Source organism: Schistocerca cancellata, chromosome 9 (genome assembly GCF_023864275.1).
Source record: "Schistocerca cancellata isolate TAMUIC-IGC-003103 chromosome 9, iqSchCanc2.1, whole genome shotgun sequence".
Lineage (NCBI taxonomy): Eukaryota > Metazoa > Arthropoda > Insecta > Orthoptera > Acrididae > Schistocerca > Schistocerca cancellata.
This window is the reverse complement of record NC_064634.1, coordinates 434524483-434549050: the sequence shown is the minus strand read 5'-3', so window position 1 is coordinate 434549050 and position 24568 is coordinate 434524483. Positions and strand designations below refer to the sequence as shown.

Sequence of the window (24568 nt, the reverse complement as noted above, 5' to 3'; positions counted from 1 at the left end):
AAAATTTCTTCTTGCTTATGTTTCAATGTTCTTCGTGTGTTATTTTATGAATGCAGTGTTGTACACAGTCTCCCAATCTTGGCTCCATATTTTATGTGTTCCGTAAGATTACAATCTCACATTTTTTCAATCGTAAATAAGGCACCAGCTCAGTTATAACTCACGTATAATATGCTGAAATTTCAATGAACAATCTTAAAATAAATTTCCAAATATAAACTGATTTCTTTCTTTTTATTTAAATTATCCTTTATATATATATATATTACCGGTTTTGTATGACTATTAAAAGATTATCATTAATGTTAGTCTGGTTGGTAAACCAAGACTAAATATCTGATGAAACAGTTGCCCAGTAATCCACGGTTAACGTCCCCAGACAGATCACGGCTTTTAACCCAGCTTTTATTGTCTATTAGCACCGATCTCAGCATAACAAAATTAAAGTTACAATATTACACATCAGCATACCAAATTAAAGTAACAATATTACACTGTATGCACGAAAAGAAGAAAAAATATCTAGCAAACATATGTTCTACAACTCATACTTTAAGAGCTAGGAGTAGTTGCTCATTATCGACACTGTGAAATACCTTTTCTGCTGCAAGATTTTGGTTTCTATATTTTTGGGGTACTAATATGGACCGTAAAAAGGAACAAATACTGGCTTTGAAATGTATGCCTTAAGCAAATAGGCTCTTGTTCAATATAAGCGACGTGTTCCATAGTTGCGATTAAGGCATCCACTTCAGAGCCCATTTTCACTCGCCAATTTTTTCTTGTTTCGGTCCATTCTACTACCTCTAGAAGTTGTCTATCTTGTAGTTTTCGAAACAACAATGCCGGTTCATGTATTCCACTGTCAGGGTTATCAGAACAATTTTCATTTTTCTCTGTCATTTCCTGACCAGGGTCTCCTGCTTCCAGCTGATAAATTTACCATTCTTTATTATCCCTGAAAGTTTGTAATATCATCACGGTATCACCCTGTGCAAAGAGAAATGGCCTATGAGCGCTGATGACTGAAACTACAGCACTTTAGAATTCTGCATTTGCTAGTGTACGGTTCACAGGCAGTCTGTGGTAACACTCATCTGTGTTGCTTGATTTTCAGTGAAACTCTGTAACACTATTGATGTAGCTTCCAATGCGAACTAGTTAAAACAGAAACATAAAAAGCTGATGGAATTTAACTGATAAAATTCACGACTAAAGTGATGGAGTACTACAAGCAGTTTCACTCTTCGTGAAAGTAAGATAGACAGAATTCTTACCTGACTTTCCGTTGATATCCTTGGCTTTGAGGTTGCGAGCCTTGAGTAGAGTGAGGGTGAGGATGCTGTTACTGGGGTGGTAGCACAGGGACGTCAGCAGCTCCCCACACTTGTCCTTGGCTGGCGGCTTCAACGCCTTCCAGAACGATGGCTTCTCTGACAAGTCCACCTGAAACGCGTCACAGGTACTCTAGAGTCCATACATCAACGCTAGTTGGTAGCTTAAGCAAAAGAAAAGATGTCATTGTGTCACAATAAACCGCGAGGTAATGGAAACTGGATTCGAAGTACACAACTGCAAAGAATCACAGAGTATGTCTACCTCGGTCAACCCGTGTATACGAAAGGAAGGTAAGACCAGAAACATTTCGACGTCTCAAACTGGGATGACAAGCTTACGGAAGATGCTCTTAAGTTTTCAAGTCTAAGACGTCTGCTATCCTAAGAGATATAGTTTTAGACCAATGTATATTCTACCCGCAATTAAGGCTATGAGATACTGCGGATACCAGTCGTACAACAAAGGCCACTGCCGTAATGTAAATATTAATTAATCCCACTGGCCCGGTGATGTCACTCGAAGAAAGGTCAAGATCGGCAGAATGGAAGAACGTCTTAGGATTCCATTATGCACATCACTTTAGAGAGGCCACATTACCAAGTGAATGAAGTGGCTGATGGTGATGACACTATTTGCGGCATTTGCTGGTTTTAGCTTCTTCTCAGATGTTCTTAATATGTACAACCGTCCGTAAAATGAGGAAGGAACTTTCTCAGGACACTATCTGGAGATGGAGCGGATTTTTCTTAATTTATCTATTTTACTTTATATCACACCTGAATTCGGACCTATATCCATTAACAATGGACATACATCCTATTTCTTTATGACTTACATTAGTGCTTTAGAACGTATACGTCTAAGACGATATGAAGTAAGTGAAGGAAAATTGGGAAATGTACAACAGAGAAGTTAAGGTCTGTAGATATCGTAGCGCTTGTACAAGTGTACAGGGAGGGTGGAGGGGGGCGGTAAAACAAAGCTTAACTGTAGGCCTCCCAACTTCCATTATCCGCACTCAGAGTGGCTGATGTAAGTTGGGCTGCCTAGTTTAAGGTGCATGAAGTATTTTATGGGCCAGTTTTAATTGGCTTACAATGGAGTTATGTGTATGGACGACTTGGGAGACCTGTTGAAAGTAATGGAAAGTAATTAGAACAGAAGATAACGTAGAGATAAACAAAAGTGAAGGTGGTGAGTAGTACAACGGAGATAACGATTTGCTTATTGCTGAAACTGATACTGCCACAATATTGGTATTTTCGCAAGAATTAAGGAAGAAGAAAGAACAGTATTTAACGTAGTGTCGACAGCGAGTTCATTCGAGGCACAGGGGCAAGGGCCCGGATTAAGGAAAAATGGGGAAGGAATTCAGCCACGTCCTCCCAAAGGAAGCATCCCAGCAATTGCCTTAAGCGATTTAGGGCTACCACGAAAACGTAAAATGCAGTTAGGGGACTCTTGAATGAGAGTCCAGTGTGCTAAGTACTGTACCACTTCTTTCGGTGAGTTTTTAAGGAAATTATCCATTTAAAATCTACGGATTACCAAGGATGTGTGATGGAAGGAGGCATGCACAGACTAATTGGGTCAGGAAAGTAAGGCTTTCTTCTATAAAAGAACATTATTGTATATTATATTGTTATGGAAATCAGGAAGAAGTTCCTTGGAAGTGTATGTCTGGAGCTCAGTCTTGTAGGGGAGTGAAATGTGCATCAGTGGACATCAGTGGACAAATTGGAAGCACGTGAAAAGCGCTAAAATTGTATAATGATAAAAATTATAAGGGCAGATCAATTACGAAATGAAGTAGTACTAAAAGGAATTGCTGGTGGGTGCGGTAAAGAGACTATGGAAGTCTCGTACTACGAGAAGGGGCAGATTAATGAAGGACCGGTTTCAAAATAAAGAAATAGTTAACGCAGCGCTGAAGAAAACACAATAGGATAACAATAGAAGATCTAGAGAGAGACTCGATTTGATTATAGATATTAGTGGATATTAGCTGTAGCAGTTACGTACATGTGAATTTGTTAGCACAGGATACGAAAAGATGGAGAACTGCTACAAATGAACAGAAAGACCAACTGCTTACAGAAAAAAAGCTTGAAGAATAATAATATGTCCATCACTTACAACGTGTTGTTTTAATGAACGGCTACAGCAAGCCATTAAATGTGCAATAAGGGAAAGAAAAGGATATAAAGAAAATTTACATACGGTGAATTTGACAACGTAGTAGTAAGAATAAATTATTAAATTTCCCACTAAACAGGGGGTGAAATATATTACATAAAAAAGCCACCTATGACAAATAAAAGGCACTAACCCAGCTTGCGGTTGAGTGGAACTGAGCTTGAATGGCAGACACAGGTGCTCTGACACAAAATTATACAAATTTAGAAAAAAGTTCTATAAAAATTATTAGAATTTTAAAGATATTTCCATATATTATGTCAATCGAATTTAACAGGAAATTTTTTTACAAATTGATGAACATTTCTCGTACCTCAACTATCATCTTCAAACGATATGTATTGCAAATGAAACTAGCAGTGTACAATACCGATCCATCATCCATGTTATATTAGTAATGCTATCTTTCATAGAAATTGAGGCAAAGAACCTGTATAGCGTCGTAAAAATTTTTGTACTTTGAAACGTCTCTACATAAAACATTTCACGACACTGTACAAGATCTTGGTTGCAGTTGCTGGCACAAATAAGGTGGCTGCAAGGAACAGATTTTATTTGAAGATCTAAAATAAGAATGTTATGGAATATGCAACGGTATTGCACATTGCTAGATTCGTTTATGGATGCTTGTGATATGAAAATGGTAGTTAAGTTGCTGGTAATTACTTTGTAAAAATTTTTTAATGCCAACTGCGACTGAGACAGTAGACAGAATTTTTTGAAAATTTTTGGAAAGTTTCAATAGAAAGTTTTTAAACATTTTGTAATTTTATATCTGATTATATGTTTATGATCGTTTTCTCCTGTTCTGACAATGTCACATATATTCAGACACAGGTACGTTATTCCAAGTTGTTTCAGCTCTATGCCATTAATCGTAGTGGCTAGTGATTGTTTGTATGCCAGTCTTCCAGCACTTAAGGCTGCTTGTCTTCAGTGGACCAAACAGCACTGAAACCTTTAGCGATTTTAAAATTTTTCGAATTATGCAAATCGTTTACTGCAGCGATGACATAATGAGATGTTTAATCTGCTACTTTTGAAGGGTGTACCTCAGACTGTGGATGCTTCCATGATGTTATGGTGGTGTTTCTTGTAGCATGACTTTGTCCCAGTCAATCAGGTTACCTACCCTGTCACCATTCTCGGTGACCAAGTTTTGCTCCTTGACCAAACTGTAGAAATTCGTTCAGGTACGCCCTAGGCAAGTGTGTTGGGACCAGTACTCCTCATATGTAAAATATTGTTTTTGCTAAAAAGGAAAGTGTAATATCCTAAAAGTACTATATCAGTTAATCACAACTGGGATCGGTCGGCTCCTGCAAATACCTGGGTGAAACAATAATTTGTATTGACACGAAATGGAGCAAGTCATATGTAAAGCCAGCGTCAGACTATGATTCGTTGGTGGAATAATAGGGAAACGCAATAAACCTTTACTTGCAACCTCCTTCAATCACTCCAGGTTTACTGTCATACAGATTTTGAAATGTATTGACCCTACCTAAAAATGACTGCTACAAAGTGTTTGTGTGACAGTCCTAGATTATTGCTCCAGTTTGTGAAATCGTCACCAAATGAAATAATAGAGCGTATTGAACGTATATGGAAATGAAAATGAAGTCCCGTGGTTCTCGACAGAGCGTAGGGGAACGCACCGCCGTAATAGGCAAGGTCCTAATGGAGGTGGTTTGCCGTTGCCTTCCTTCGACCATAATGGAGATGAATGGTGATGATGAAGACAACACCACAACACGCAGTCATCTTGGGGCAGGTGAAAATCCTTGACCCCGTCGGGAATCGAACCCGTGACCATGTGCTCGGAAAGCAAGAATGCTACCGCGAGGCCATGAGCTGCGGACATTGAACATATATAAGGAATTTTTTCTTAAACGTATGTAAGTATGTTCTAGGAAAGCCTCTCAGTGAAGAATCTGGCAATTGAAACTTCCTGGCAGATTAAAACTGTGTGCCCGACCGAGACTCGAACTCGGGACCTTTGCCTTTCGCGGGCAAGCGCTCTACCATCTGAGCTACCGAAGCACGACTCACGCCCGGTCTCACAGCTTTACTTCTGCCAGTATCTCGTCTCCTACCTTCCAAACTTTACAGAAGCTCTCCTGCGAACCTTGCAGAACTAGCACTCCTGAAAGAAAGGATATTGCGGAGACATGGCTTAGCCACAGCCTGGGGGATGTTTCCAGAATGAGATTTTCACTCTGCAGCGGAGTGTGCGCTGATATGAAACTTCCTGGCAGATTAAAACTGTGTGCCCGACCGAGACTCGAACTCGGGACCTTTGCCTTTCGCGGGCAAGCGCTCTACCATCTGAGCTACCGAAGCACGACTCACGCCCGGTCTCACAGCTTTACTTCTGCCAGTATCTCGTCTCCTACCTTCCAAACTTTACAGAAGCTCTCCTGCGAACCTTGCAGAACTAGCACTCCTGAAAGAAAGGATATTGCGGAGACATGGCTTAGCCACAGCCTGGGGGATGTTTCCAGAATGAGATTCTCACTCTGCAGCGGAGTGTGCGGGCGTGAGTCGTGCTTCGGTAGCTCAGATGGTAGAGCGCTTGCCCGCGAAAGGCAAAGGTCCCGAGTTCGAGTCTCGGTCGGGCACACAGTTTTAATCTGCCAGGAAGTTTCATATCAGCGCACACTCCGCTGCAGAGTGAAAATCTCATTCTGGAAACATCCCCCAGGCTGTGGCTAAGCCATGTCTCCGCAATATCCTTTCTTTCAGGAGTGCTAGTTCTGCAAGGTTCGCAGGAGAGCTTCTGTAAAGTTTGGAAGGTAGGAGACGAGATACTGGCAGAAGTAAAGCTGTGAGACCGGGCGTGAGTCGTGCTTCGGTAGCTCAGATGGTAGAGCGCTTGCCCGCGAAAGGCAAAGGTCCCGAGTTCGAGTCTCGGTCGGGCACACAGTTTTAATCTGCCAGGAAGTTTCATATCAGCGCACACTCCGCTGCAGAGTGAAAATCTCATTCTGGAAACATCCCCCAGGCTGTGGCTAAGCCATGTCTCCGCAATATCCTTTCTTTCAGGAGTGCTAGTTCTGCAAGGTTCGCAGGAGAGCTTCTGTAAAGTTTGGAAGGTAGGAGACGAGATACTGGCAGAAGTAAAGCTGTGAGACCGGGCGTGAGTCGTGCTTCGGTAGCTCAGATGGTAGAGCGCTTGCCCGCGAAAGGCAAAGGTCCCGAGTTCGAGTCTCGGTCGGGCACACAGTTTTAATCTGCCAGGAAGTTTCATATCAGCGCACACTCCGCTGCAGAGTGAAAATCTCATTCTGGAATCTGGCAATTCGTTACAACTTCCTACTGAAGACCCCAGTAGAGATGGCGAAGACAAAATCAGACTAATTTAAGCGTGTGCAGAGGCCTTGTAGCAATCGTGCTGTCCATTCTCTGTACGCTAATTGAACAGGAAGAAATGCAGATAACTGGTCTAATGGGAAGAACACTCTCCCGTGTACTTCACAGTGGATGTACAGTAGATGCAACTCAATATGCTATGATCATTTCCATAATCGCTGATGTCCATACCCATGTTTACAGGCTGACGCATACATGCATTGTATGACGAACACTCATGCACCCTATCGCAGCTCTACTTTACTGTTAAATCGTTCGAACATTAATCTGTAGAACGGTCAGTGAAACGTTTCTATCAATATCACAGATATTTATTAACTTTAAGTGATCGTATCTACAATATAACACGAAAAGTCAGAAAAATGTATGAGGGAAGTGAGAGTTGTGTGAAAGTGGGGAGGGAATGTACTGCATGGTTCAAGCTGGAAAATGGGCTGCGACAGGGAAGTGCACTTTCGCCTTTATTGTTTATTATTGTTATGGATGAAATCCTACAGCAAGTGTCAGATGCAATTGGAGATCATAAAATGAAAGCAGTGCTTTTTGCCGATGACCTGATGTTATGGGGAAATTGCGAGAAGGAGGTGCAAGAGCAGTTAGATGCATGGGAGGCAACGGCAGCACAATATGGAATGCATTTCTCTGCAAAGAAAAGTGAAATAATTGTCACAACAAGGAAGACGAATAGGCCAAATGTGGATATAACTTGTGGAGGGGAAAAACTACAAGTGGTAGAGAACTTCAAGTACCTGGGAAGCGTGATTGAAAGTAAGGGGGGAAACGCAATGGAAATAAATGAAAGGTGCAGAAAAGCAGGGCAGTTCTACAAATGCATTAGGGGGCTTATTTGGAGCAAGGAGGTGCCACAGAAATCCAAGGGAATTATATACCGAACCTACTTTGTCCCCATATTGGCATACGGAAGTGAGACATGGGTAATGCACAAAAGCGACAAAAGTAGAATACAGGCTAGCGAAATGAAGTTCCAGAGGAGCAGGTTGGGTGTAACAAGACGAGACAGATTGCGAAAGGAGTATGTGAGGGAAAAACTAAAGGAGGAACCAGTCCAGGACAGGATAGAAAAATCAAGACTGCAGTGGTATGGACACATGAAGAGAATGGATGAGGGAAGAATTCCTAAGAGGATATTTGATCTGCAACTGGAGGGGAAGAGGCCCAGAGGAAGACCAAGAGATAGATGGGTGAAGGGAGTGAAGGAATGTGTGACGAGAAGAGGAGAGAACTGGACGAAGGTGGAAGAGGGGGAATGGTGGAAAGACAGAACACGATGGAGAGGCTTGTGTTCCCGACAGACCCAGCCAGTGGCTGGAAATTGTCCAAGATGATGATGATGATCGTATCTACAATAAGTGTCCTCAACTGGATCTGGCTTACCAGAAGAAGTTAGCTGACTCTCTGTCCCACTCAGCTGGGGACATCTTGACCATGTTCCAAACAATCCAAATTTTCCGTCAAGTTGAAATGTATTTTCCCAGAAAATTACATAACAAGTGAAACTTGCAGTATTTATACATCCAAACGCAACACCGTAGAGTTTAATGGCTGTTACTGAACTTCTCTTATTACATTTGATCTCAATTAGAACTAAGTTTATGCACCATCACATTTTGCAGCCCTTTGGCGTAACTAACCATTTCAATAATGATGTGGTGGTAGAGAAAGACAGAGGTCAAAGGCATAGCCAAAGAAAGAGATAAAGAGATCGATAACTCAAGATTAAAATCTTTGACATTGATATCGTAATACGCAAGTAAAACTATATATGTCTGATTGTGAAAGAAAATTGAGTCTCTGCACTAAAATAAAATTATGTCTCAAAATGAAAAGTCTAAGAATGAAATGTATGTGGTAATACTGTGTTAATTTAGTTGTTCTATAATATTTTTAAAAAGTTCACACAGATCACAATTGTGATACCTACGAATTCAGAATTTTTTTTTCGAATTGTTTGGAATTACTCAGAATCCTGTACTTTTAAATTTCCAACCATTACCATTTTGAATTTTTAATTTCTCACCATTCGCCATCTTCATGATATCATGTTCGAGGTCATTGATGTGGTCATCCCATATGTAGGAAACCTAATGAGCAGATGTATAGTGGACCAGAACATACATAGCTACACTACTTAAATGGAATGAAAGCTAAATAATGCATTACAGTTTTAAAGGAATAACAATGTCTATAATTGGTGAATAAAACAACTGAAGAAAATTTGGTTACTTATCTAACAATATCAAATGCCTAAGAGGTAGCTAAGTTAAATTTTAATGTAAGCTAAAGTGACCGTTACTTCTGTCAACTCCTGCTATACTATAGAATAATTTATCCTCGTATATTATGGCTTACTTATTCCAAAGAATAACATACTGATTTATGTTGACAACTAAATTTTTGCTAATTTACAAATGATTAGTAAGCAATCAAAGTTAAATATAATGTGTTACGTAGACTGTAAATTGATTCTTTCCACGAAGTGATGATACATTGTGCAAGACTCCTATGGAACACGCAGTTAACCAATCAACCATATGTATGCCAATAAAAGTATCCAATAACTTATCCAAAGTAGAATGACATGCACATGCAGTGAAGTATGCAGCGACTGGAAACAATAAAACCAAGATTGTATCGCAGTCTTGTCTTGCAGAACCATGACTGCTGAGATATATTTCTCCACATTCTGTATACATTCATCACAGATCAGACACGTTACCATTCCAACAGTGTAAATGGATGGGATATTCGATTCATAGCCCCAACAATGAACAATGTGCATGCACACATACGTATGCAGTCATGTGCGGTGTGCGCGTGCACACACACATTTACGTATATATATATAAACTTCAGATTGCTGAAGACTACTGCTGTCTCCAACTGATACTAGCCAAATACAGCCATGACACACCTTTTAGATTGATCATCACTACATGAGTGCATGAAACGGAAGAAATAAAAATGCCCATAAGAATGTTCATTCCACAGCACTTACTTCCCCTTTTGCTAGGTACACAAACACTCGGCCTATTCGGATAAAAGATCAGTCTCCAACTTCTCCAGACACTTCATCATATAGCTTAGTAAGGACGTAAGTAACTGGTACTCGTTATTACTCAGTTCATTACAAGAGAATTGCGTCATTCAACACTTCAAAATGAGTTCTGAGTGTCACATACTCATAGAGTGATGTCGCAAGAATGGAAAACACTAAAAAGTGGTTTCAGTTCAAAGAAAGGATACATGCTTCCACTCGCGAAAAAATAGACTGGTTTCACTTTAAAAGAATAAATCAGTAAACTTGTGTTTGTGTAAGATCGTTCTTAAGCAAAGAAAACTTTTCCTTCCTTTACCTAGAAAAGTTTTCTGGAACATCATGAGTGGGATTATTATTCTCTTTCCACTGAACGACAGGAAAATTTGCAACTGTACATATACAGATTTTCACTTTTCAATAAAAGTTTTCACAAATTTTTTATATAGTCCTCATGATAAATTTGTAATTTTCTGTGTTTCGCATTACATGTTTTTCTTTTTTGTATAGCACTGTAAATAACTTAATGGACAAAACTATTTATATAGAAAACCTACCACTGAGGATGTTACGGTTAGCATGATTGTATTCCATGCGGTGATGCATGTGCATTCATGTGTGTACGTGTGTGTGTGTGTGTGTGTGTGTGTGTGTGTGTGTGTGTGTGTGTGTGAGAGAGAGAGAGAGAGAGAGAGAGAGTAAGGATCTGTTTGTGTGATATGTGTATCTTTCATTTTTGTTTAAACTGTGTTGTTCAGTTTGGGTATGTTTATATTTTATCCATTCTCGACCGATATTTGTTTGGTTACTACAGCTCATTTTTGTAGTTTGCTTCACTGACTGGAGATTTATTCAATATGTGGCACACATATTGAAAACCAGCATGTTTGTGCATGATTATGTGGTTTGAGTTGTGAGTGGCTTTGCCGGTGGTGGTGACTTTCTCAATTATGGAAAATAGTTTTGGTTGTGTCTGTGTACTGTCAGGTCAAGAAAATTTGGCGTTTTGATATTTTCTGTTTCTATGGCGAATTTTAGTTTTGACAGGACTGTATTTATTAGATTGTGGATGCTACTGCATGTTTCATCTAGGAGGCATATGGTATTATCTTCAGAGCAATGACATTAGACTACTATCCTATACTGTCTTATCCCTTCTATGGTTTCAAACATTTTGTTTTCAGAGTGAGTTCATTGACTGGTAACCCCATGGGAAGTCCATGTTGTTGTGAGCAGAACAGGTTGTCAAAAGAAAACAATTTTTGCTGTGTAATTCATTTTAGAATGTTAGTATCCTTATATAGGATTTTGAGATATCTTTCTGTTGTTCTGATTACAGTTTGAGGACCTTGATGTTTTCAGTGATGGGTATAGTCGTGTACATGGATGTGATCTCGAATGATGTGAACACAGTTGCTGAGATTATGCTTGTATCGTACACTCCTGGAAATGGAAAAAAGAACACATTGACACCAGTGTGTCAGACCCACCATACTTGCTCCGGACACTGCGAGAGGGCTGTACAAGCAATGATCACACGCACAGCACAGAGGACACACCAGGAACCGCGGTGTTGGCCGTCGAATGGCGCTAGCTGCGCAGCATTTATGCACCGCCGTCGTCAGTGTCAGCCAGTTTGCCGTGGCATACGGAGCTCCATCGCAGTCTTTAACACTGGTAGTATGCCGCGACAGCGTGGACGTGAACCGTATGTGCAGTTGACGGACTTTGAGCGAGGGCGTATAGTGGGCATGCGGGAGGCCGGGTGGACGTACCGCCGAATTGCTCAACACGTGGGGCGTGAGGTCTCCACAGTACATCGATGTTGTCGCCAGTGGTCGGCGGAAGGTGCACGTGCCCGTCGACCTGGGACCGGACCGCAGCGACGCACGGATGCACGCCAAGACCGTAGGATCCTACGCAGTGCCGTAGGGGACCGCACCGCCACTTCGCAGCAAATTAGGGACACTGTTGCTCCTGGGGTATCGGCGAGGACCATTCGCAACCGTCTCCATGAAGCTGGGCTACGGTCCCGCACACCGTTAGGCCGTCTTCCGCTCACGCCCCAACATCGTACAGCCCGCCTCCAGTGGTGTCGCGACAGGCGTGAATGGAGGGACGAATGGAGACGTGTCGTCTTCAGCGATGAGAGTCGCTTCTGCCTTGGTGCCAATGATGGTCGTATGCGTGTTTGGCGCCGTGCAGGTGAGCGCCACAATCAGGACTGCATACGACCGAGGCACACAGGGCCAACACCCGGCATCATGGTGTGGGGAGCGATCTCCTACACTGGCCGTACACCACTGGTGATCGTCGAGGGGACACTGAATAGTGCACGGTACATCCAAACCGTCATCGAACCCATCGTTCTACCATTCCTAGACCGGCAAGGGAACTTGCTGTTCCAACAGGACAATGCACGTCCGCATGTATCCCGTGCCACCCAACGTGCTCTAGAAGGTGTAAGTCACCACCCTGGCCATCAAGATCTCCGGATCTGTCCCCCATTGAGCATGTTTGGGACTGGATGAAGCGTCGTCTCACGCGGTCTGTACGTCCAGCACGAACGCTGGTCCAACTGAGGCGCCAGGTGGAAATGGCATGGCAAGCCGTTCCACAGGACTACATCCAGCACCTCTACGATCGTCTCCATGGGAGAATAGCAGCCTGCATTGCTGCGAAAGGTGGATATACACTGTACTAGTGCCGACATTGTGCATGCTCTGTTGCCTGTGTCTATGTGCCTGTGGTTCTGTCAGTGTGATCATGTGATGTATCTGACCCCAGGAATGTGTCAATAAAGTTTCCCCTTCCTGGGACAATGAATTCACGGTGTTCTTATTTCAATTTCCAGGAGTGTATATTGAAGTCCCACTTCATTTTTCTTATCACTGGATTAATAGACTGAAGTATCATTAAATGAATGCCTATGCCATATGTACAGACAAACAGCAATTAATCTCCCTTTCCTGCTGAAGGTTACTTGAGATGTGAATGAAAGAACAGATTCACAAGCGCAGTCTGGGTAACAATTGATACAACTTCGTGTATCAGTAATGCTAGCCTCTGTTAAGTAGTGTTGTTAGCATGCTTTACTGTTGTTTGAGGGTTACAAAATGTCAAAGAAAAAAATTGCCTGTACGTAAATAATAGTTCAACTATTTCTAATACTTGAAAACGCCATGTGCTGCTGCATACACTATGATCTACCATTGAAATCCAGATTTTTGTGTGTGTGTGTGTGTGTGTGTGTGTGTGTGTGTGTGAGTGAGTGAGTGGGTGAGAGAGATGGGATAAAATTCAAAAATTCGAAGTAATTTTGGTTTCTATAAATGGATTAGGAACAGACAGACTGAAGAGGGTGGTAACACCTTCGACACAGCTGAACTCAAATTATGTGGCTTCAAGAATAATTACATAGGACAAAGATATTATTGTGTCTAGCGGTAGGACATTTTATTTGTGGGAGCAGACATTTTGGGTGTGAATACATTACAGACGTTGCACAGGAAGAACCCAATGAAGCAATTTGTTTAATGCCACAGAAGGGAAAAAACTGTTAAAAAACTCGACTTTTGGCCTGAGAAAGATTACGGTATGTGTTGCATCATGCATTAAGTCTGGACGAACTCTTTAGCAACGGACTGTGCAAAATACTAAATTATGAAATTATGTCCAGTATTAATTGAAGCTCATTCTTTTGTTATCTATGTACATTGTAGTGTCGCTGTTAAATGTTGACAACCGAAGGAGATCGCCAGATGTCAGAAAGGGAGAGTGAAATTAGCAATCAGCTCAGATAAAGGTTCTGTGCCACGTCCTGTGTGTTACGCTGTGTAGGGTACAAAGTGAACAGTTGTACTTAATATGTGGACATTAGAATCAGGAGAGCCTCTGGCATTTATAATTGACGGCCTTTAGAACCCTGTCATTGCTAAGTCTAATGGTAACAGGACTGCTGAATACACAACACACTGCTATTACTTGGTGTTCTATCTGCAGAACTATTACTAATTCCTATTGTGATATATCACAGAATGAACTTAAAATTGGCGACAGAAAAAAGTCAATTAATTCCATGTTATATTTAGTAAATGAATTGTTTAACTTTCCAGAAATTAGCCAAGTTGTTTTGTTTCCTTACTGTAATATCACAAGCCTGTGATGTCAAGGGAGTTATAAATTAGATTAAAGCTAATATCCTTTCATGTAACTTTGCTATTGAATAGTGGTAAATTATGAACACAGAAATTAGTGTTCCCAATAAAAGTAGAAAACTATATTTCTATATCGGGCACTGACTTCTGAAAGGAATTTTATAGGACGGTTTATTACTGCTGAATGCCTATGATTGCATTATGTTTCCTGCTGTACTTGAAGTTACGTTAATGACTGTAATACTCATACTAGTCACAATACTAATGCCTTACACCTGTGGTTCTCAACAGGTGGTCCGTGGACCCTAAGGGGTCCGCGAGCTATGGCAGAGGGGTCCGCAAGATGCTATTACAATAAAATATATATTAAATATATTTCGTATGATAACAGATATTTTGTTTTGACCACTTCCTGTATGAGCAGAGCTTTAGCGATCCCTAACTTCTGCGTCTAGCGTATTCCTAGAGGGTAAAGAAATCGGCAATGAGCATGAGCAACTTCTTATTCATACGGAAGTAAGATAGTTTTCTCGAGGTAGGACCTCGTCAAGATTTTTTGAACTTAGAGACGAGGTTCGTGTCTTCCTTCTAGACAAAAAGTTCGCGGATTTTCTCACTAACTTCTCTTGGCTTTGATCTTTTGCGTACTTAGCTGATGTGTCCGAACACTTGAATGTCTTGAGTTTACAAGGAAAAAATGTTGACATGTTCAACGTTGAGGGTAAGATTAGTGCTATGGTCAAAAAGTGTCAGATCTGGGCGTCAAGGATAGACAACGAGTCACTAACTAACTTTTCTACTTTAAAACAATTCTTCGAGTCATCACAGGAGAATTTGCCTGACCAGATCAAGATCAATGTAGCCGAGCTCTATGCAGCCTAGCCACCACTTTTAGAGAGTATTTCAATGAACTTGACCCTGACGACAGATGTATTCGAAATCCCTTCAGCTGTGAAGAAATAGACAAAATCCAAGGCCTCGCTGACGAAGAGCAAGATCAACTTGTGGATCTGTCCAGCTGTGGTACGATTATAAACATTTTCATCGATGATAAAATTACAGACTTCTGGGCATCAGCACGTAGGGACTACAAGAAGCTTGGAGATAAGGCAATGAAAAAGATCCTTTCATTTGCAACCACACATCGGTGTAAGCAAGCATTTTCTTCCATGAGATTAATGAAAAACAAATATAGGAATCTGCTCGACACGTGGTCGGATTTCAGAATGAAAGTTTCAAGTTTGGAACCTAATATTTCAGAAATAATGGACTCAAAGGTCAGATTCAACTCATCTCATTAAGAACTGAAAATGAAAACTGACTATATACTGATGGAGTACTCTGTTGTAACTGTATTTTTTCAAATAAATAATACCTTGTATGAAATTAGTGTTTTCTCATTTTTCACACATATCTACGCAATGCAATCTCAAGTATAGTGCACTTGAAAGACCAATACACTCAGTTTTAATTTTTTCCTGTCGTTTTCAGTTCATACTCAATTTTTATTTTTTTAAGGAGTTTGTTGTATTAAACACCCAGATTTGTAGACAAGATTTTGAGCAATACTCAAAAATTTTACAATAACAACGATGGCTAACTTGAAAAAAATTTATGCTCAGTATAAAACAGAAAGCGTATAAAAAGACTCTTAACTTGGCTTTTTTAGGTAACTGATACTGTTCAAAATGGTTCAAATGGCTCTGAGCACTATGGGACTCAACATCTTAGGTCATAAGTCCCCTAGAACTTAGAACTACTTAAACCTAACTAACATAAGGACATCACACACACCCATGCCCGAGGCAGGATTCGAACCTGCGAGCGTAGCAGTCCGGCGGTTCCGGACTGCAGCGCCAGAACCGCTAGACCACCGCGGCCGGCCACTTGAAGCTGTGATATGACAAGGTACCAATCATGCTCGATGAGGGGGTCCCCGAGAAAATTTTGCTGGGAACCCCTGCCTTACCCCATTATTTGTAATCTTAATATGATTTCCAGTCTTTAAACGTCGGTGGCACGAAATTCCTCACATTTCAATTTGAATAAGCTAAAAACATTCTTAATCTAAGTCTTGTTATATACAAATATTGATGTTTAGGAACTGTTACTGTACAAGTAAGACTAGGTGTGGGAATTACACGTAGACAGACGTGATCTGTTGTTTCAGATCTTTGATGTTGTGTATGCTTTAGTTGTTTGTGTACACACAATGTTTTTGTAAGTACAGTTGTATTTTTCTGGATCGGTGATATATAGTTACACTTGTTAGTTTACGACTTGTTATGTTGGTATATACTGCTTTGTGAAATGCTTTTTAGAAGTATCTGTGTATTTAATGCTAGCTTTATGTTCTATCACTGGTTACCTCCTACAAATACATGATGACATACGGGTCATTATGCCCTATGATAAGCATCTGCCCGTGGTTACCATTTACTGTTATATAACCGTCAGCCGTCCCTCTATGTGAATATCGAAGGTGTGTGAACACATGTGATTGCCTCTGGATTTGGTTACATGCATGAAACTGCATCATATAATGTGTTTACATTATCGATGCACGTGTACTACTAACTCAGTGATATGTACTGCAGTCCTTTGTCTTTATGGGGAATGCCCCCCCCCCCCATGCGGAAGTCGCTGTAGCAAAATGCCAAACACTTGTTTAAGTTGGAATGCAGCGTTGTGAACCTCTTTACGTGTACATTAAGCTTTCAGTAGACTAAATGATAGGTGAAGAGCATGTCTGCGCTTTCATAATAGGACTGCATTTCAATATAAACGGTGTCCTCACTCTACAAGAATTATTAATTGTGCCCCTATTCCAGCAGAGTTACAGAAAAAGACGTACAGAATAGCTAATAAAGCAGACTGTCTGACAACAGCGCTACGGTTCAGATGTAGTGATCCAAACTGCAACAGTGACATTGAGAGGAGAGCACCATTGATAGTGGTGTACTTGAAACGTTCTCTTGTGACACTGGGCGAGATCCTATCATCGTTGGACCGATATAAAAGGCTTCCGTTCCCAAAAACGTAGACGCTTTTAAAGCAGATGATGTCGGTCCTGGTAAATCTGTTGTACGTATGAAGGATGCTATGTTACGTTACACACCGTCAGACTTTGCATTAGTCGCTGCGGAAATTAATAAAAGTGCATCAACTTCTCTGCCACTAAAGACGTACTAAACGAGGCGTTCACCACTCGACATTCGCAGTTAAATAATGATAGGAAACGCGAGTTCTCTAACACATGAAATGGTACATTGTGGTGCAATAATATAGAATGCCTTATGGTTTACTAAGTGGGAAAAGGGATAGAATGGTGGTCTCTTCTAAACGCACACATTTCTAAAAATATGATACTTTGTCTTGCTGATCTTCTGACCATCACTTCATGTTCTGTAGTAGACGACACAATGAAAAATAAGAGGAATAGCACATGGCATTATGCAGGTGTAGAGAGAGTATTTAGAAGTATATGGTAGAATATGATTATATGAGCTGTTATAAAAGAGAACTGGATTACAGTATCAATAAGAACGAAGTGGAAGCAATAAAAATGAAGGATCGAAGAAGATATGTTCGCGATAGTTGGGAGGTAATGTAACGCTGTACCTTATCTCTAGTGTTAGCTAACTTGTATTTCGAAAAAGCGATGTACATAGTTGAAAAATTTTGTACCTGGAATAATTTTGGAAAGTGAACATATATAAACTTAGGTCAACTGTTGGATGGAATATGCAGTGTACTTATCAGGAACATCAGTTCAAGAATTTTCACACTTGAAGTAATGAAACAGGGTCGATTAGATAGTCATGTCTGGCTTGACGTCAAAATTGGGGAAGAGGAAGCAGATATTTCAGTTATGTTCATCGGTGTAGCACCCTTTCCAGATTTAATGAACAGTAGCGTTAAAACGAAGTGTGATTCCCTTAACAAAGGCTTGCTTAGTCAACATGAGATCGGCAGATGTCACTTAGCCACGTAGAGTGGGGTACTTCACAGGAAAAGAGTTGTGCATCGCGCGAATCCCTTCCGTTAGAAACTTCGGAACTTTCATGAGGACGTACTGATGGTTTTTTTCGGACCCATCTATGTCGACTGGTATGTACTAAACATATTACATGGTACGGCTACACAGCGCATTGTACACTGCATGTGGTTGCTTGCACCGTAAACTTCCTTCAGCGAATGAGCTCTAGTGGAATCAAATATTGATGTTTGATTGAAGAAAAACTCTTGAAACTCTCGGTTCAGATCATAAACAAATTATATCTGTAGACACGAACGAAATAAAGAGGTTTTGTAGGTATCAAGCAACGACAGATATAATAGGAAACCACTAACAGATGTTACAAGGGTTAGTAAGGCAGATCATTGAGCATTCAAGGAGCAGAGAAGATGACAAATTATAGGGACATACAAATATCGCAGAAGGCATCGCAGATTATCGAGGATATTTGCGATGGCAATAATGCAAACATGTCAAGCTTAAGCAACTTAGAACGAGATGGGCGACGGGATTACGGTAGCAGAAAATGTTATGACAATTTATACTGCCTAATGCTGAAGAAAAGTTTTACAGAAACCAATGAGTCTCACCTACGGCGTCGAAGTATAAAGGAATATTGTTGTTTATACTGTAGTCGAATTGTGGAATGAATGACAATGTATATGCATTAGTTACTACTGTTACAAAATATTTGTACGCGATAATACGTTCTTATTATTACTTCTTCTAGAAGCATACATGAAGGCAAAAAGGAGGCCTTCAAAGCGATAAAGTATGAAATTATAGACAAGTGTACGTGTTATTAGAGGAAAAGTCAACGATTTCGTAACATTTGCGGCTTAAAAGAAAATTAAAGCGTTCAGTATTATTGCACGTTTGTTGACCATTTCGTGTTTTAGAAAACGCACTTGGCACAGTGTCCGATTCTAACAGAAATAGTATTGATAATAAAACTTAGAGACATATTGCATTTCAGGCATAAAATAAAATAAAAAGAAGTGAACTTGCAGATAAAGGATGCGATAGTAAGAAAACGTTGAAGATGAAAACGTAAGAACGAAGTAACCTCTAGAGATTCGCTCGAACTCTAGAGCTGAGAGAAAAGTTCTTTCTGAAGGAAGTTGTAAAATGAAATGAGAAATAACTACGCCGTTGTGATCCGTCGCGAGCAGGCAAGAAATATAGGAAAGAAGGCGGCGCAAGTTTTGATAGCCTCCTCGAAAAAACAATCCGAAATGTTGCCTCTCTGAACGGAAAACAAATAGATTGCCAGATGCAAATGTCGATCCTACTTGTACTGAATGGGAAAAAGTTTAATTGAGATAAAAATTTGAAAGGAAGAAATGCTAGCTTACTAGATGTGGCCGTAAATAAAACAGCAGAGACTATAAAGATGAATAGATAAGAAGGTTTATCGTTAATCTGCGTAGTAGACCACGGAAGCATACGAGGGTGTCAGAATGTGTACAATTAGCAGCAAAAGCTACGCAGAGTTTTAAGAGATATTCAAATCCTGCCTAGAGTTAGGATGAGGGGCTGTAGTTGTATATCGTCCAGATGAAACAAAATAAATATGTTTTTCTTGTTTCATCAATTAACATTTCTCCATGCAATCTGCATTGTATAGGATACGTATGTTTCGAAAATAATACAACAGGGAAGTACGCAAGGCAGTTATCCAATTCGCAGAATGGGCTTTCATAGACAACAACTCGCATGGTGCAAAAATACGATTTGCTGAAATATTAATTCAAAGAAGAATTCAATAATAACGTAGTTCATGAAATTCACACAGCTTCACGTTTTTACACACTCCAACATATGTATTAATATAACTTGTTACCATTATCAAACTCAGAACTCGCAATAACTGTCCCTCAATAGTTGTGTCTTGCAATTATGACACGAGGAAGAATGTGATTTGTTGAAGTTGGTCATTTTGTAAAATTTAACTATCACGAATTGAAATAGTAAACAAAGAAAAATGGTTCAAATGGCTCTGAGCACTATGGGACTTAACTTCTGAGGTCATCAGTCCCCTAGAACTACTTAAACCTAACTACCCTAAGGACATCACACACATCCATGCCCGAGGCAGCATTCGAACCTGCGACCGTAGCGGTCGCGCGGTTCCAGACTGTAGCGCCTAGAACCGCTCGGCCACCTCGGCCGGCAATAGTAAACAACCGCATCTTCTCGCAAACATGTAGTCGGGGTAATACTGAAGAGCCTAAGAAACTGGACACCTCCCTAATACCGTGTAGGGCCCCCGCTAGCACGCAGAAGCGCCGCAACGCACGCGGGGTAGCCGTGCCGTCAGGGGCGCCTTGTCCCGGTGCGAGCGGCTCCCACCGTTGGAGGTTCGAGTCCTCTCTCAAGAATGTGTGTGTGTGTGTGTGTGTGTGTGTGTGTGTGTGTGTGTTTTGTCCTATGCTTAAGTTAGTTTAAATTAGTGTGCAAGCCTAGGAACCGATGACCTCAGCAGTTTGGTCCCGTAGGAACTTACCACAAAATGTGCCGCAACACGATGTGGCATGCACTCCACCAATGTCTGAGTGCTGGAGGGAAGTCCGTAAGAGTACGAGGGGGTGGAGACCTCTTCTGCTCAGCACGTTGCAAGGCATCCAAGAAATGCTCAAAAATGTTCATGTCTGAGGAGTTTGGCGGCCAGCGGAAGTGTTTCATCTGAGAAGAGTGTTCCTGGAGCCACTCTGTAGCAATTCTGGACGTGTGGAATGTCGCATTGACCGACTGGAATTGCCCAAGTCCGTTGGAATGCACAATGGTCATTAACGGATGCAGGTGATCAGACATGATACTTACGTACGTGTCACCTGTCAGATTCGTATCTAGACGTATCAAGGGTCCCATATCACTCCAACTGTACGCACCCCACACCATTACACAGTCTCTACCAGCTTGAACAATCCCCTGCTGACACGCAGGTTCCATAGATTAATGAGGTTCTCTCCATATCCGTACAAGTCCATCCGCTCGATTCAATTTGAAACAAGACTCGTTCGACTAGGCAACACGTTTACAGTCATGAACAGTCTAATGTCGGTGTTGAAGGGCCCAGGCGCGGCATAAATCTTTGTGCCCAGAAAGGCCATATCGTTGAATGGTTCGCACGCTTACACTTGTTGACGGCCCAGCGTTGAAAACTGCAGCAACTTGCGGAAGGGCTGCACTTCTGTCGCATTGAACGATCTCTTCATTCGTCGTTGGTACACTTCTTGCATGAGCTTTTTCCGGCCGCGGTGATGTCGGAGGTTTGATGTTTTACCGGCTTCCTGATATTCACGGTATATATGTGAAATGGTCGTACGGAAAAATCCCCACTTCATCGCAACGTCGGAGATGTCGTGTCCCATCGCTCGTCCACTGACTGTAACACCACGTTCAAACTCACTTAAATGTTCATATTCTCCCATTGTAGCAGCAGTAACCGATCTAAGTATTACTCCCGACATTTGTCTTCTATAAGCGTTGCCGACCGCAGCCCCATATTCTGCCTGTTTGCCTATCTCTGTTCAAATGGTTCAAATGGCTCTGAGCACTATGGGACTTAACTTCTGAGGTCATCAGTCACCTAGAACTTAGAACTAATTAAACCTAACTAACCTAAGGACATCACACACATCCATGCCGAGGCAGGATTCGAAACTGCGACCGTAGCAGTCGCGTAGTTCCAGACTGTAGCGCCTAGAACAGAACCGCTCGGCCACCCCAGCCGGCCCTATCTGTGTATTTGAATATGCATGCTTATACCAGTTTCTTTGGAATTTCAGTGTACCTGAGATCTTGTGAGAATCTGTGTATATATATATATAACAGCTAACGTCCTACCTGGCTGCGTGACTCATCATCGTCCAGTCAGAACCGCTGAGGAGAGAAACTTGAAAGTTGGAGCGGGTGGTGATGCTATACTGTAGGCAACGCTTAAGAAGGGACTTTTTTGAAATATCACCGCTAATAGGGTGAAATAGGGGATGAAAAGTTTTTTAAAGTGTGTCACTATTAAGACAATTTTGAAGGTAGACCTACGACAATTGGTATTTGGTTTCTTGGTTGCTCACTGAAAAGATAGCTACATTGCTTGCTAACGAATCAACGTACATTGGTGACACATTAGGAGGGTACCAAGTTGCACATCTAGGATTCTGTCTGCTTTTATAGTTTACTTCGTCAGTCTGCCTTGCAAGGATGATTAGGATGTGTACACGCTGTGAGCGGATGAAGGAAGAGCTGGCAGCAGATTGAGAGCAATTAAATGCGCCTTCGGCTACGGTCATTGACCTCTAGGCTGCTGCCTGTGGGTGTAGCTGTGCCCGAGGATCTGGCGCGTCGCATGGGACACATCAGGTGTCATTTATTTTTACCATGGGCTCTGTTTCCGAGGCATGCCGTATTAGTGGACGCGATGCGCCGGATCTGCCCTCACAGCAGGTGGTAATGCGTTCGCATTGCTCGAGGCGGAGGGCCAACGTGAAGAATGGCAATTCACCCTACTGACAGGTAGCCGCACTTCAGCAGGGTCCGAGCAGGCACATGGGGGAAGGATTCACTAGTTATTGGGAGCTAAAACATTACGGGTGTCATGGAGCCTCTTAGGCAGATAGCGTTCAGGGCTGGAAAGATAACCAATCTGCACTCGATATGTCAGGCGAGGGGTCTCGCCCGAGATCAAGATGCGGTCTTACGTTTGGTTAGGGAGCGAGAATTATAGCACAATCAGCTTAACAGCTCACGCATCGAAGCTGCTTACAAGAATAATATACAGATGAATGGAAAAGAAAATTGAGAATGCGCTAGGTGACGATCAGTTTGGCTTTAGGAAAAGTAAAGGGACGAGAGAGGAAATTCTGACGTTACGGCTAATAATGGAAGCAAGGCACTTCCATAGGATTTGTCGACCTGGAAAAAGCGTTCGACAATATAAAATGGTGCAAGCTGTTCGAGATTCTGAAAAAAGTAGGGGTAAGCTATAGCGAGAGACGGGTCATATACAATATGTACAACAACCAAGAGGGAATAATAAGAGTGGACGATCAAGAACGAAGTGCTCGTATTAGGAAGGGTGTAAGACAAGGCTACAGCCTTTCGACCCTACTCTTCAATCTGTACATCGAGGAAGCAATGATGGAAATAAAAGAAAGGTTCAGGAGTGGAATTAAAATACAAGGTGAAAGGATATCAATGATACGATTCGCTGATGACATTTCTATCCTGAGTGAAAGTGAAGAAGAATTAAATGATCTGCTGAACGGAATGAACAGTCTAATGAGTAAGTATGGTTTGAGAGTAAATCGGAGAAAGACGAAGGTAATGAGAAGTAGCAGAAATGAGAACAGCGAGAAACTTAACATCAGGATTGATGGTCACGAAGTCAATGAAGTTAAGGAATTCTGCTACCTAGGCAGTAAAATAACCAATGACGGACGTAGCAAGGAGGACAACAAAAGGAGACTCGCTATGGCATTTCTGGCCAAGAGAAGTCTACTAATATCAAATACCGGCCTTAATTTGAGGAAGAAATTTCTGAGGATGTACGTCTGGAGTAAAGCATTGTATGGTAGTGAAACATGGACAGTGGGAAAACCGGAACAGAAGAGAATCGAAGCATTTGAGATGTGGTGCTATAGACGACTGTTGAAAATTAGGTGGACTGATAAGGTAAGGAATGAGGAGGTTCTACGCAGAATCGGAGAGGAAAGAAATATGTGGAAAACACTGATAAGGAGAAGGGACAGGATGATAGGACATCTGCTAACACATGAGGGAATGACTTCCATGGTACTAGAGGGAGCTGTAGAGGGCAAAAACTGTAAAGGAAGACAGAGATTGGAATACGTCAAGCAGATAATTGAGGACGTAGCTTGCAAGTGCTACTCTGAGATGAAGAGGTTAGCACTGGAAAGGAATTCGTGGCGGGTCGCATCAAACCAGTCAGTAGACTGGTGACAAAAAAAAAAAAAAAAAAAAAAAAGGGAGGTTGCAGGTGCAGGTGCAGTTGTCTGCAAGCTATGGCTCACGTCGGCTCCAACGACGACTGTTGCATGGGTTCTCAGTCCATTATTTCGTACATATGGATGGAGGAGGTGGTGAAGGCTTCTAGCCTCGCACGTGATGCGCAAACTGCGCTCGCAGTTTGCAGCACTGTTCCCAGAGTTGATCGCGTTTGAAGTCGAGTGGGGGGTCTTAACGAAAGGCTTTCTTGACTCTGTGACGGTCTTAGCTACCGATTTATAGAGCTACGTTATCGTGTGGGGATTCGTAGGACTACTCTTGACGCTACTCGGGTAGCAGAGTCACGTGGAGTGCCCATGGAGGCTTTTTAGGCTAGACAGAAGGTTGAGGCGCTCTTTTGAACACTCGCCAGTCAAAACGCAGCAGGGCAAGTCAGATGGCGTTCAGAATAAAGGCATTTTG

At 41.6% G+C, this 24568-nt stretch overlaps 1 protein-coding gene across 1 annotated transcript in view; it reads right to left on the bottom strand.

The window, feature by feature from the left end:
* Positions 1–24568, bottom strand: part of LOC126101068 (synaptotagmin-7-like) — a 349607-nt gene that overhangs the window by 36726 nt on the left and 288313 nt on the right. The window contains exon 5 of the mRNA XM_049911742.1: positions 1278–1446. Within this exon, the coding sequence (XP_049767699.1) occupies positions 1278–1446 (169 nt within the window). The remainder of the gene's footprint in view (positions 1–1277; positions 1447–24568) is intronic.